General features: G+C 39.1%; 1 protein-coding gene and 1 pseudogene across 3 annotated transcripts in view; one reads left to right on the top strand and one right to left on the bottom strand.

Annotated features, from left to right (window-relative positions):
- Positions 1-594: 594 nt before the first annotated feature.
- Positions 595-13222, bottom strand: part of RABEP1 (rabaptin, RAB GTPase binding effector protein 1) — a 138655-nt gene continuing 126027 nt past the window's right edge. For both annotated transcript variants that reach the window (XM_079132431.1, XM_079132432.1), the window contains exons 13-18: positions 9573-9713; positions 6851-7040; positions 6014-6069; positions 3043-3141; positions 1749-1865; positions 595-1063 (exon numbers count right to left, since the gene is read on the bottom strand). In XM_079132431.1, the coding sequence (XP_078988557.1) occupies positions 962-1063; positions 1749-1865; positions 3043-3141; positions 6014-6069; positions 6851-7040; positions 9573-9713 (705 nt within the window). In that variant the 3' untranslated portion in view covers positions 595-961. The remainder of the gene's footprint in view (positions 1064-1748; positions 1866-3042; positions 3142-6013; positions 6070-6850; positions 7041-9572; positions 9714-13222) is intronic.
- LOC306656881 (low molecular weight phosphotyrosine protein phosphatase-like) lies at positions 9720-13222 on the top strand (annotated as a pseudogene). Its single transcript has one exon. The product of its transcript is annotated as a low molecular weight phosphotyrosine protein phosphatase-like (transcript).

Raw genomic sequence — 13222 nt, 5'->3', positions numbered from 1 at the left:
AACCTCATTACTTTTCTGTATTTAATGCTTTTAAAACAAACAGTATTCAAGCCCACTGATTCAAGTTGAAAATAAGTAGCTTTATAAATATATAGTAGATGATGTCAGATATAGCTTGTTTATTATTTTTTCACTGATCCAATAACTAGACTAAAACACTTCAAAAGAATAGATGGTGCCAGTTCAGTTTTACCCTGGTACCGGTGGGGCCCATGAAGATCTTCCAGGTATGCAGAAAAAGTGCTTCCAAACAGTTTCTTGTGCTTTTCCTTTAAATTCAATTTCCAATAATACATATATATATTTATAGCCTCATCCAAGTTTTCAAATCCTAATTCTGTACTTGAATTGGTTTGGTTTGCCACAGTCTTACAGTTCTTACGCAAGTTTCAGTAGCATTTAAAGTCCTCCAGTATAAGATAAAATGGTAAAAAGAAAATGCACTGAGCAAGGGAAATACAGTCAGTAGCCAATGGCCTGCTCTCAAACTTCATATTTTAATATAAAATATTCATACAGCATACTACACCTCTGTCTGCTATCTGAATACTGTTACTGATGAGCTGTAGACAACAGAAAAAGAAATTCTCCCACTATGAACAGAAAATGTAATTCCAAACACTACTGGGAAGTTGCTTTAGGGTAAGGAAATGTGTTTGAAAATGTTGGAGAAATCAGGCAAAGAAACAGCACTTTTTCTATCACCAAATCTGATTCCACACCTGTTGGAATCAAGCCCGGAGTCTGGTTAGTGTTCATTGGAAAGGTCTGTTGGCTGCAAATCACCCTGGCTGCTGGCTGTCCCTGTGCTGCAGTCTTCTCTCACAGAAATAAGCATTTCTTCAATCTTCCTTTTGTTGTGACTTCTGCTTCTTCAGTTAAGAGTTAAATAATAATTAATGTTGCTCTAAAGATGAGTTAAAAACCCCAAAGTGCAGGCTGGAATCCTGCTGTCAGGGTGTCATGTCTCAGGGAGCTGGTTAATGTCTGTCAGTTTGGTATCATTCAGAATTGCCCGGATTCTCTCCAAAGAGTCTGCTTGTCGGATCCTCTCTAACTGCACCTGGAGAAACAATGGTGAGATAAGTGCAGGTGGTCCCTTGCCTAGATTTTCTTAGCCTTTGATTTAGCTGAGATGTAGCAGATTAACTCACCAGAGTAGTCACTTCAAAGAATGGAGGCAGCAAGAACAATTAATTGTTAAAATTCCCCAAAGCTACTAGGTAACACTCTGGAATTAAATGTAAATGCTGGGATTATGGAGACTTGACTCTTAATCCCCAAGAAGCCACAGTTCAGCTGGAAAGAAAACAAGCTGACAATCTACTAAATGTCACAAGACATTGACAGAGTACCAAGGGAGCATGGTGGAGGAAGGAGGCACTTCAGGCCCAGCTCAGGGACCTTAGAAGTTTCCACTGAGAGGACAAACATAAGCTGGGCCTTCAAGAAAAGGAGTCAGGGGGAGAAAAGGAAGTTTACCAGAGGGAACACCAGGCTCTGGGCAGGAAACTATAAGTAGTTTTTTTTTTTTTTTTTTTTTTAAGTTTGGACATAAAATACAAGTTTATACTCTTAAGGTGGTAGAATTATCAAGTCTGCAGATTCTGGCTTGACTGTCTAGGTGGATATTTGGGGTAGATGTAAAAGCAGCTGCAATTACTACATTGCTAGCTACTCCAGTACTCAAGTGAGGGATGGCAAGATTCTCTCCACAGAGTGTCATAGTGGTTCCCCAAATGCCTCACCTGAAGGGTTTGAGAAAGCTTTACAAAATCTCTCTGGACTTGTTCACTGACATCTAATTCTGTCTGTAATCTCTGAGCTTTGTTCTTCTCTTCAAACATTAGTTGCTCAACAGCAGCCTAAAAAAGAAAAGTTCTGAATGTTAATGCCAAAGAGGGAGAGGTAAGAATTATTTAAAAACTTAAACTTGTTACCTACTACTGGGGCAGAATTCTCCCATATCCCAGTAATCTCTCTTTATCTACAGGGCAAGGGTAGAGCTACTTGCTCTGAGTTCTAAAATGAACTGAACACAAAAGCCAGAATAAAAAAATGGATTAAAGTACTGCACCAGCTATCACCAGCAACTGGTAACAGTGATTAACATAAAAACAGGTAATTAAGATCAGTAGCTATCACAGCAACAGGGACAGAAACCTCAGGAATTTCCTCTGACAATCACAACAAACATCCACCAGGAAAACTCTCAGAAAATATGTCCCAGAGAGCCCCTGCTACCTCCAGTCTTCCTTACACCACAAAACTTCAGCAGGATGTGAAGTGTTGCCTTTCTAAAGACAAGTGGCTATTGAACAACACCAACAGAGCATTTCTGCACTTAAATGTCTGACCACACAGCTCACTAAGATGGTTTCTAGGCAACTTGCCCCACAATTAGCCACATGCCCTTCTATCCTAACTGGACCAATCAAAATTCAGGCAGTAAATATGGTTCAATGCAATCTTATGATCTGACACATCATTCAAATGAAATGAACATTTCAAAGATGTTTCTAACTGGGTTTTGCCCAAGCTTGATTCAACAGCCCTGATATATAATGGGGGTGGGGGGATAGGGGGTGAGGGAAGAATGGAGGACCTTTAGATTACATAGAGGGAAATGAGAGGGAGGGGGGGTGGGGGTATGAAAGATGGTGGAATGAGACAGACATCATTATCCTGTGTACACATGAATGGTATGAATCTACATTGTGTACAACCATAGAAACGAAAAGTTGTGTCGCATTTGTGTACAATGAATCAAAATGCAGTTTGTAAAAATAAAAAAATTTAAAAAATAGCCCTGATGGCCAGTATGGCCTACTAAAGCTTATGACAAGAACTCCAGCACCGGCAGAGTGAAGATTTACTCCAACTCTAACCAATTCAATTCATTTTCTTTTTGCAAGTGGCTAATCTTCCCTACTTTTAGAAGGTGACATTCCATAGAGGCAATATTGGTTTGGTTTGGTTTTGTAAACAAGATGTGATCCTATATTCTTAGATTTTTAAGTTAAATGACCACAAAAATATCACCTTAGCAGCAGTCTCTTTCTTTAACTGGTCTTCCAAATTGATCTTTATCTCTTGAAGACTCTCAAGCTGTTGTGACTTCTCTCTGAATGTGGACTCCAACTGTAAAATTAAAAAGGAAAAAGCTGAACCTCACAAACTCCATGTAGGCCACAGCATGCTGCCTAGAGAAGCCTGCAGGCTATGTTTGGAATGTACTTCTCACCTTTTAATGTCTAGATTCTGTTTTTAATTCCAGTACTATTCTCTCTTTAACTATTTATTGGGTACCTACCATATTCTAAGGTTTAGAGATGGAGAAATTAGGAGACACAGACATGTATATAATTGTAGCATGTGAACACAGAAGGAAGAAGTATTTAATTCTGCCACAAAACTTGAGAAGTGTTTCCTAGAAGAAAAGCTGCTTCACTCTTAAAAAATGAAAATTTTTATAGGGCGGAGAAGAAAGAAAGATATACTCAAAAAAAGGGCAATGGGTGGCATTCATAAAAATGCCTTCAGGAATGCTGGTGGGTTCTTACCCACAGCAGTGTTGGGGATGTGGAGGCTGAGGCTGGAGAAGTATGTGAGGCAAGAAGAGATCTCTGGCTGGCTAAGGAATACCAACTTGGTCCTGTGATAAAGGGAGCCACTGGAGGGTTTTCAACCAGAGAAGTCATAGTCAAGTTTGTAATTTTTTGAAGATCATCTGGCTTTTAATATAGAGATGAACTTCAAGATGCTAAATTTTGGAGACAGGAAACAAGCTCTTTTCTTTTTCTTTTTTTTTTTTTTTTTGGTACTGAGGATTGAACCCAGGGGCACTTAACCACTGAGCCACATCCCCAGCCCCACTCCCCCTTTTTGTATTTTATTTAGAGACAGGGTCTCACTGAGTTGTTTAGGGCCTCCCTAAGTTGCTGAGGCTTGCTTTGAACTTGCAATCCTCCTGCCCAGCCTCCCAAGCCCCTGGAATTACAGGCATGTGCTACCATGCCCAGCTAGGAAACAAGCTCTTAAAATAGGTAAGATAAGGGCTGGGGAGATAGCTCAGTTGGTAGAGTGCTTGCCTTGCAAGCACAAGGCCCTGGGTTCCATCCCCAGCACCGCAAAAAAAAAAAAAAAAAAAAAGAAAAATAGGTAAGAAGTGAGTGAACCCACACAGGTGACAGTGGAGTAAAATGATGAGGTGATAGCAGTGTTCATTTCCCCCTCCTTCCCCTTCCTACTCCCAATCCCAGTTCTCTGGCACTAGGGACTGAGCTCAGGGCTTCACCCACACTACCAGCCCTGAACACTGGTCATCTCTATAGTGCAGTCATAGTAGTCAAGGGGAGGTAGAGGTAGAGGCAGAGGCACGCTGCATGCAACAGGTAAGGACTGCCTGTGAGGTCCCTCATCAAGAAACATCAGCAAGCCAGGAACAGTGGCACACACTTATAATTCCAGCAAGGTAGGAGGATCACAAGTTCAAGGCCAATCTGGGCAATTTAGTGAGACCCTGCCTCAAAAAAAATAAAAAAATAATAAGAAGAGCTGGAGGTATAGCTCAGTGGTGGAGTACTTGCCTAGCATGTGTGAGACCCTAGGTTCAATTCCCAATACCTTAAAAAAAAAAAAAAAAAAAGATGTTGCACAAAAGCCAGGTATGCCTATAGTCCCAGCTACTTAAAAGGCTAAGGCAGGACAGTTTAAGATCCAGAGTTCAAGGCCAGCCTGGGCAACGGAGTGAGATCCTGCCTCAAAATAAAATTAAACAAGGGCTGGGGATATAGCTCAGTGGTTGCCTAGCATATGCAAGGACGAGAATGCAATCCCAAGCATTAAAAAGAAAAATTGTGGCAGTCAAGAGAAGAAAGGTAGCTTGAGAGAACTGCAATCCAAAGATAAACTTTTCCCCTTTTAACGGGAGACATCTGAACATGTTTGTGAGTAATAGGAAAGATTAATAAAAAGCCCAAGACTGGAAAACATGAGCGGGATTTAATCAAAGCACCTATGCAGTGACATACTATGGTGAGAAACAGGTCATCATTTTCTCAAGAAACAAGAAAGCTGGGAATCAGAGCAGAAGAACAAGTGACTGAGGAGCCTAAAGATGGCCCCGCCTTATGACTGGGAGTAAGCTCAGCCTCTGCTGAGCATGAGGGATTTGAGGTGATGATGACCGAAATAGCCCCCACAGGTAATGGAAGAGGCACACCTTAGGACAAATGAAAGGCTGACGGGGAGCACCACAGACCCATCTAACAGCATGAGTAGAATTGATGGCATCAATAGCCAGGGACACCAGGTCTAAACCAGAGCTGGTCAGTAGTTAAACGAAGGCAGCAGAAGGACAAGGAGTCTGGGGATTGGAAAGTGTGCATGGGAGACTAGCTGAAGAGGTAAGTTGTTTTAAGTTGCAGCTTGAAAGGAAAGAAAGCAAAGCCATGAAGGAGTTACTTAATCCAAGAGAGAGAAAAAGTTAAAAGTTAAGGGAAGTGAAGGGCAGGAGGAAGTAAGCAGCAGGGCCTGCAGGAGTAAGACTAGGAAGATGAAAACTGGCTAAGAAGGACAGAGTGGAGGTCAATAAAGGACTAAAGGAGTAAAGCAATGAGAAGGCCAGAAATTGAATGGGGTCACCTGACATAGGTGTTGCTGCTATCTAGAATAGGACACTAAGCCAGCTAGAAAGTATGCCCTTTTTAGAAAAGTTTTCTACACTCCTACTGTAGCTTTACACACACATCATGTCAGGACCACCATGTCAGCCTGTTTCCCATGACACTGGAGACTCCAGGCTACAGTCAAGTCTTCCTCTCCCCGATACCTCCTCCAGTCAACACAGCCTGACACACAAGAGGCTCTCAATGAATGTTCTTTATGATCGTCCCAATGTAGTCCACCTTAAAGGCAAGTACTGTGCTCAACTATTTTTTATTCCTTGGCTCTAAGACAGATTAAATAACAACTGGTTGTTGACAGAATTAATTTTAAACTTATGACTCACCTGTCCTTTTTCTACTTTTATTCTTTCTAATTCAGCTTTTAGACTAGAAATGGAAGCTGTAGGGGAAAAGGGGAGAAATATTAGCAATCATCTACTATTGTGCATTAATTTTTTTTCTTAAACTACACGAAAGGACTCAAATATAAACTAAACATGGGGAGGAAGTTCCTGTCTCAAAATTATCCCCAACCAAGCAGCATCATAATCAAGCTCAGGTAAAGGCAGAGTCCACATGAAAGGGCACTGTTATAAACTACCTCTCCGTCAAGTATCCACATGTAACTGTCAGGGGGAAAAGATACTCCTAAAGGTTAACACATCAAAGTTCTGCATAGAAATACCACCCATCTAATTGCATTCCCAGTGGTCTGGGTTCCAGTGTTGTTGGCTGTGACAAAGGAAGGTCATCAGAGTTCCTAAAAAACACAAGTTTTTTTTTTTTTTTAATTTTCTTTGTTTTCAGTTTTTTAGTTTCCATTACTAAATACATCAGAACATCTGGAAAAATGGATTGAGTCCTTACTTTTTTCCTATACTTTCCTATTTTCTACATTCCATACTTCTCACAATCAGAAAAGTTTTATTTAATCCCAGTGACTCAGGAGGCTAAGGCATGAAGATCCCAAGTTCTAGGCCAGCCTCAGCAACTTAGTGAGACCCTATCTCAAAATAAAAATAATGAAGGGCTGGGTGAGGAATAGCTCAGTGGTAGAGCACCCCTGGGTTAAATCTCCAGTACCACTACCCCCACAAAAAAAAAAAAAAAAAAAAAAAAAAAAAAGGAAAGGAAAAGTTATATTTAGTAACCAATTCTACACATCATCACTTTATCTTCACCTATTTCCTCCTTGCAGTTTTCTATTTCTAGCTGCAGAGTTTCTTCAAGGTTTTCTTTTAAACACTGTTCTGCTTGAATCTGCTCTTTTAGAAAAAGTATTTCAGCCTTCAGCTTTTCTTCCATGTGGTCTGCTGCTGTCCGCACATGAATGATGTTCTCACGGTATTTTAATACCAATTCCCGGAGTACCTGGATTCAAGAAACAAGTGGTTACTGGATTTGTTAGGGTGAAAGGAAATAAAGAAAAGAAACAAAAGATCTTCTAAATTTCAGATATTGTTTTACATGATTTAAAAATTAAGACTTGATCTTTAACCCACATAGGGCTTCAAAGGCACATGTCATATCATGTTAACATGCAATATGTTTCAGAAGTAAGACAATTCCAGTCAAAACTGTGTTGTGAAGTACGTGTTTCCCTCAACCTATTTCATAAGCAAAATAATTAAAATGTTAAGTGACTTACAATATGAGGTTCACTAGAAATAATAGCTTAAGTGAAGGGGGAAAAAAAAAACGCTCAGGAGTAAGTATGAACTCTAAGAGAATAAAATTTACTTACTTACCTATTTCTTCATTTAAAATGAACATCTACCATAGGCAAAATACTACATCAGGTCAGAGCTAAGTAGCAAAGGACGCTTTCTAAGGTGATCAGTTGTTTTTCTATAATAAATTCAATTTAAATCTTATTTTCCCCTAAATTTTATTTCTGTCTTCTTCTAGAAATATTTCCAATTATATCCTAAAGTAACTATAAAGTAAAAAATGGTATTCTTACTTTCTAAACCTAGGAATAAAAAGTTTCTAGAGAACACAGAAATTTTTCCTGACAAAAGAGAAAAGTGTAACAACAGAGGCAGAAGATGATAGTACAGTGATTTTAAGCTGAGAGCAAAGCAGTTTCCCAATACCTTCTTCTGATGAGCAGTGCCCAGTTGAGCAAGGAAGAAGGCTCTGAACTAAAGAACAAGCTGGGGAAAGGGCTGCATGGGGTTAAAGGCAACATAAACAACTGAATCTTTATAAACCATCAAATAAAAATAAAAAATAACAATAATGTTAACATGAACATAAGAAAAAAGAATGAGATCCAAACTGTAGAGGTTGAATCTACAGAGCAGGATTAAGGGAAACTTACCCAAACCATAAATTTATATAATGTTTAATTTTAAAATACTTTTTAACAATTATAATTTAAGAAACAAAAGAAGAAAAATTACAAACAACATTTTTCTATTTCATTTTGAAAACTGCTCTAAGAAATCTCATCTTTGCCTGTATTGCTTATAGGGTTTAATAGGTTTAGTCCAAGAAGATATTTTTCATGTGTTCAACTATCTAGAAATAAAAGTAAAAATAAATAAAGAAAAGGGTATAAAAGTAGGATCAAGTTAAGGGGACAAATTCCTGAAGGAAACGGTTTTGTAACCCATATTCACCCAACCACAGAAGAATATAAGTGACCCAAAGACTCTTACTTATAAACAGAAAGATGGTGATGTATTATGACCTATTAAGAACTAGACAAAAAAAAAACAAATATAAGGAGCCAACATGGTGACCCCTACAAACATTTAATTTCTGGCATCCTCTCCATCTGGTTCTGAATAACTACACAGATCTTGAATTTGGCAAAGCATTCTTACATGTGACACCAAAAGCACAAGGAACAGTAGAAAATAATGGATCAAATGAACTTTATTAAAATTAAAATCTTTTGTGTTTCAAAGGATACCACCAAAAAAGTGAAAAAAGACAACCCCCCAAAAGGAAGAAAACATTTGCAAATTATATCTCATACAGGACTTATAGCTATATAATACAAATAATTCTTATGACTCAGTAAGAAAAAGACAATCTAATTTTAAAATTAGCAAAGAACCTAAATAAATGTTTCTCTAGGGAAGATATACAAATGGCCAATAAGAACATGAAGTGATGTTTAAGACCACTGGTCATTAGGGAAATGCAAATGAAAACCACAATGAGTTACCATCTCAAACTCAACAGGATGTTATAATCAAAAAGTGAAACAAGAAGTTCTGGCAAGGATGTGGAGAAATCAAAATCCTTACACACTGCTGATGGGAAGACAAGATGGATCTGTATCACTGCTTTAGAAAACAGTTCAATGATTCCAATGACTTGAACAGAATTTCCACATAACCCAGAAATCCCACTACAAGATATATGCCCCAGAAAGATGAAAACATGTCCATACTAAAATCTGTATGTGGATGTTATACAGCATTGATTTCCTCCCAATGAAAACAACCCAAATGTCCATTAACAGATAAACAAAACATCTATACAATGGAGTATTATTCAGTCATTAAAGAAAGTGCTGCCCAGTGAAAAAAATCAGACTGAAAATACTATGGAATATGGTATGATTGCATTCACATGAAAGGCCAGAATAGGGAAATCTATAGAGATAGAAGGTAGATTAGTAGTTGGTTAATGGGAGGGAAGGGGAAGAGGAGTGATAGCTGAAGGGTAAGGGTTTTTTGTTTTTTTTTTTAAGGTGATGAAAATGTTCTAAAAGTAACTACACTTATTTGTGACTATACTAGAAAACATTGAATTGTACACTTTAAAAGACTGAACTGTTTGGTGAATGAATTATACCTCATTAAAGTTGTTTTAAAAAAGAATTTACAGTCATTTCAAAAAACATACTTGTTTACATTTTGGATCATCACATAGGAAATACATTACCTCTATCGTGTCTGGGAGGATGAAGTCTTCTGCTTGCTGTAAGGACACATGCAAGGTATGCTTTCCCTGGAGGCTGTCATTGTCTTTCTGTAACCTTAGCAGCTCTTCTGAAACCTGTTCCCGTGACTGCATCAGCACTGCCTGAAATAGAAATAGATACGAATCATAGCCAGAAAGGTAACTCCAGTCTGGTGATAGCCAGACCACAGGAAAAAATAAAGGCCAAACCCAATGAGGTTTGAGGATGGAGGGGTATGTAATAAAACTTGGCAAGACTTATAAAGAGAAGCTCGGAATTTTTTTCTGATTTGCAGCTTTCTGTATTCAACAAGGAGATAGGCAACAAGGCAAGCACCTAAGCTCATTTTCCCACATTTATATTAATAAGTTAAAAAATAATGAGTTTTTCCCCCTTCCCTCATCTCCCTGGACTACAGAAAGACCAGGATCTCCAGCTCAGTGGAAGTGACCAATAGAATCAAGGCCTACATAGAGGAGTGTGGCAGAAAAGGCCACATCTACTTGGGAGGCTGAGGCAGGAGGATCACAAGTTCAAGATTGGTTAACTTAGCAAGACTCTGATTCAAAGAATAAAAAGGGCTGAGAGCTGGACACAGTGGCATACATCTGCAATTCCAGCAGCTTGGGAGGCTAAGGCAGGAGGCTCAAGACCAGCCTCAGCAACTTAGCAAGGCCCTAAGAAACTTAGTAAGACCCTGTCTCAAATATTAAAAATTTGAAAAGGACTGGGGATATGTCTCAGTGGTTAAGCACCTCTGGGTTGAATCCCCAGTACAAAAAAAAAAAAAAAAAAAATGCTGAGGATGTAGCTCAGTGGTAGAGCACCCCTGGGTTCAATCTTCAGGGAAAGGAAGAGAAGGAAGGAAAGAAAAGAAAAGGACCTTACAAAATGGAGTATGTCCTCGAAGACAACTCCTATGTCCCTATGGCATGTGTTGAACAGAAGTATGGAGAAATAAAAAGCAATGTCTTCCTCTTCCATTACACACGTCTGCTCAAAATCAGGTTCATTGTAAATGGCCCAGCAGTCCCAATGCTGCAAGTCATCAAGAGGATCTAAGTTCAGTTAACATGGTCCTTGAGAAGCTCATTTTTAAAACAGAATATGCTTATATTTCTTCCGCTTGCTCATGTGTAAAATAATTTTAGATATTTCATATTCATTTCTATCAATATAAAAGTTATTCTAGGGGCTACTGTTGTAGCTCAGTGGTAGAGCACTTGCCTAGCATGTGTGAGGCAATGGATTCGATCCTCAGCACCACATAAAAATAAATAAATAAAATAAAGGTATTGGTCCATCAATTTTTTTTAAAGTTATTGTAGACAGTGGCTGGGTGCAAGTGTCTGCGTTTGAAGATGGCGGAGAATGGTCCCAAGTCCATGCTGTTTGTGTGTCTGGGTAACATTTGCCAGTCATCCATCACAGAAGCAGTCTTCAGAAAACTTATAACTGATCAAAACAATTTAGATAACTGGACCATTGACAGTGGTTTGTTTCCAACTGGAACGTGCGCCGTGCCCCGGACCCGAGAGCCATGAACTGCCTAGGAAATTATGGCATTAGCACAGCCCATAAGGCAAGACAGCTGACCAAAGAAGATTTGACCACATTCGACTATATGTTGTGTATGGATGAAAGCAATCTGAGAGACTTGAATAGAAAAAATAATCAAGTTAAAAACTGCAAAGCTAAAATTGAACTACTTGGAAGCTATGATCCACAGAAACAACTCATTATTGAAGATCCCTATTATAGGAACGATGCTGACTTTGGAGTGGTGTACCAGCAGTGTCTCAAAGCCTTCCTGGAGAAGGCCTACTAGGACCACAGTGACCGCCACCAGCTGGGGACTCGCCTTATCCATGTTCTGCATCCTCATCCTGTGCTCTGGTGTGCTGCTACTCCTGTGCTTGAGAATCCACCTGCCCCTTCAGCTGACCTGTTGTCTCTGACTTGACAGATCACTACAGCTGGAAACCAGCTGGGTCTGCAGAAGAATCAATAAAAATGTTGGACTCGACAGTTTGTGGGGTGTAATGAGAGTTCTTAGACTAGTGGGGCCTCCACTTTGCCCTGATTACAGGGTAGTGGAGCAAGCAGGGAGACAGCAACAGTACCACACTGCAAAGTACATACACACAACCTGAAAGCCCAGGTCAGCCTCTGAGCCCAGTGAGGTTGGATGGCCTGGTCTTCCTGTAGTGCTTGTATGTGGCTGGTCAGTGCAGTCAGTGCACCTGTGTACAGAGTCACAGTGACTCCCTCCATCCATAGCAGCTCTCCATGGCTGCAGTGAGTCTTTAGCTCCCACACGCACAGTGCACATGATAGCAGACAGACTGGTAGGATTAATCTTTTGCACCTTTAGTACTTGTTGGATTTTGTCTGGTTTATTTCATGAAGTCAGCTTATTTGCTCCCATTTGAGCCACTTTGTGTCCAAAAATTTAATTATATCTGGAAAGGACACTTGTCTGCAGCATATCCTATGGTTGGTTGAGGGGCGTGTTTGTTTTATATGCACAGGTAACCCAGATGTCAAATGTAAATTGGCTTAGGTGTGAAAAAAATAAGCAGTTATGTTGTGTCCTTAAGTACTGATATGTTAAGTGTTTCATGAGTGTTAAATAAAGCTATAGGTAAATACAGGTAATTTCAGTACAATCTCAAATTCACATGGATATATGTCAGAAAAGATTGTTTTCAAAATAAATTGGGGAGTTATAAAAATGCAAAAAAAGAGTTATTCTAGCTAATTTGAGTAGAAGCTACTGTTCTATAAAAATATTTCATTTCTGCTAATTTTTAATCCTAAATCATTTGTGATGAGGGTATACATAATGTAGATTACTCATTCACCTAACATTTATTCAGCAGCTTCTACTCTGTGATAGGTGTTTTTCTGCCCATGGGGAATATAAAGGAAAAAAAGAGAGAGGGACTTTGCCCTGGAAAAGCTAAAGGTCAAGTAGATAAAAGTATACCAAAGAAAGTGCTATAACAAAAATTGTACTGAGCAATAAAAAGACAAAGGGGTACCTAATTAGGAGGAAGAAGAGGAGGTGAGAATGAGCTGCATTCTGAAGGACAAACAGGCTGCAAGTAGGCAGTCAAGATCATGTGCAAATTTTGGTTGAGCTCCACTGGCTCTTATTTTCTTTAGGCTACAATCAGCTGTGTTTTATGATCACTTTCCATTCATTTATAACTAAATATTAGTATCCTAGTACCTTTTGGATATGAAAAAAGAAAAAGAAGAAGATGAGTGTTTCTTTTTTCTTCCTCTTTCTCTTCCTAGTATTAAAAAAAAAAAAAAAAAAAAACAGCTGCGCACAATGGTACATGCCTGTAATTCCAGTGACTCCATGGTTCAGGCAGGAGAATCACAAGTTCAAAGCCAGCCTCAGCAACTTAGCAAGACCCTAAGTAACTCTGTCCCAAAATTTTAAAAAATATAAAAAAGGGCTGGGGATGTGGCTCTATGGTTAAGTACCCCTGGGTTCAATCCCTGATACCAAAAAATAAAAAATTTTAAAAAACAGAAGTATAAGCCCAAAACAAACTGACATGATTATATATGGGAGTGGATGGAAATTGGATGAAAGGAATAGGGAAGAGAAGAGAGA

Source organism: Sciurus vulgaris (assembly GCF_902686455.1).
Source record: "Sciurus vulgaris genome assembly, chromosome: 3".
NCBI classification, from domain to species: domain Eukaryota; kingdom Metazoa; phylum Chordata; class Mammalia; order Rodentia; family Sciuridae; genus Sciurus; species Sciurus vulgaris.
Note: the sequence above shows the minus strand (reverse complement) of the source record. Positions and strands in the feature narration are given on the sequence as shown.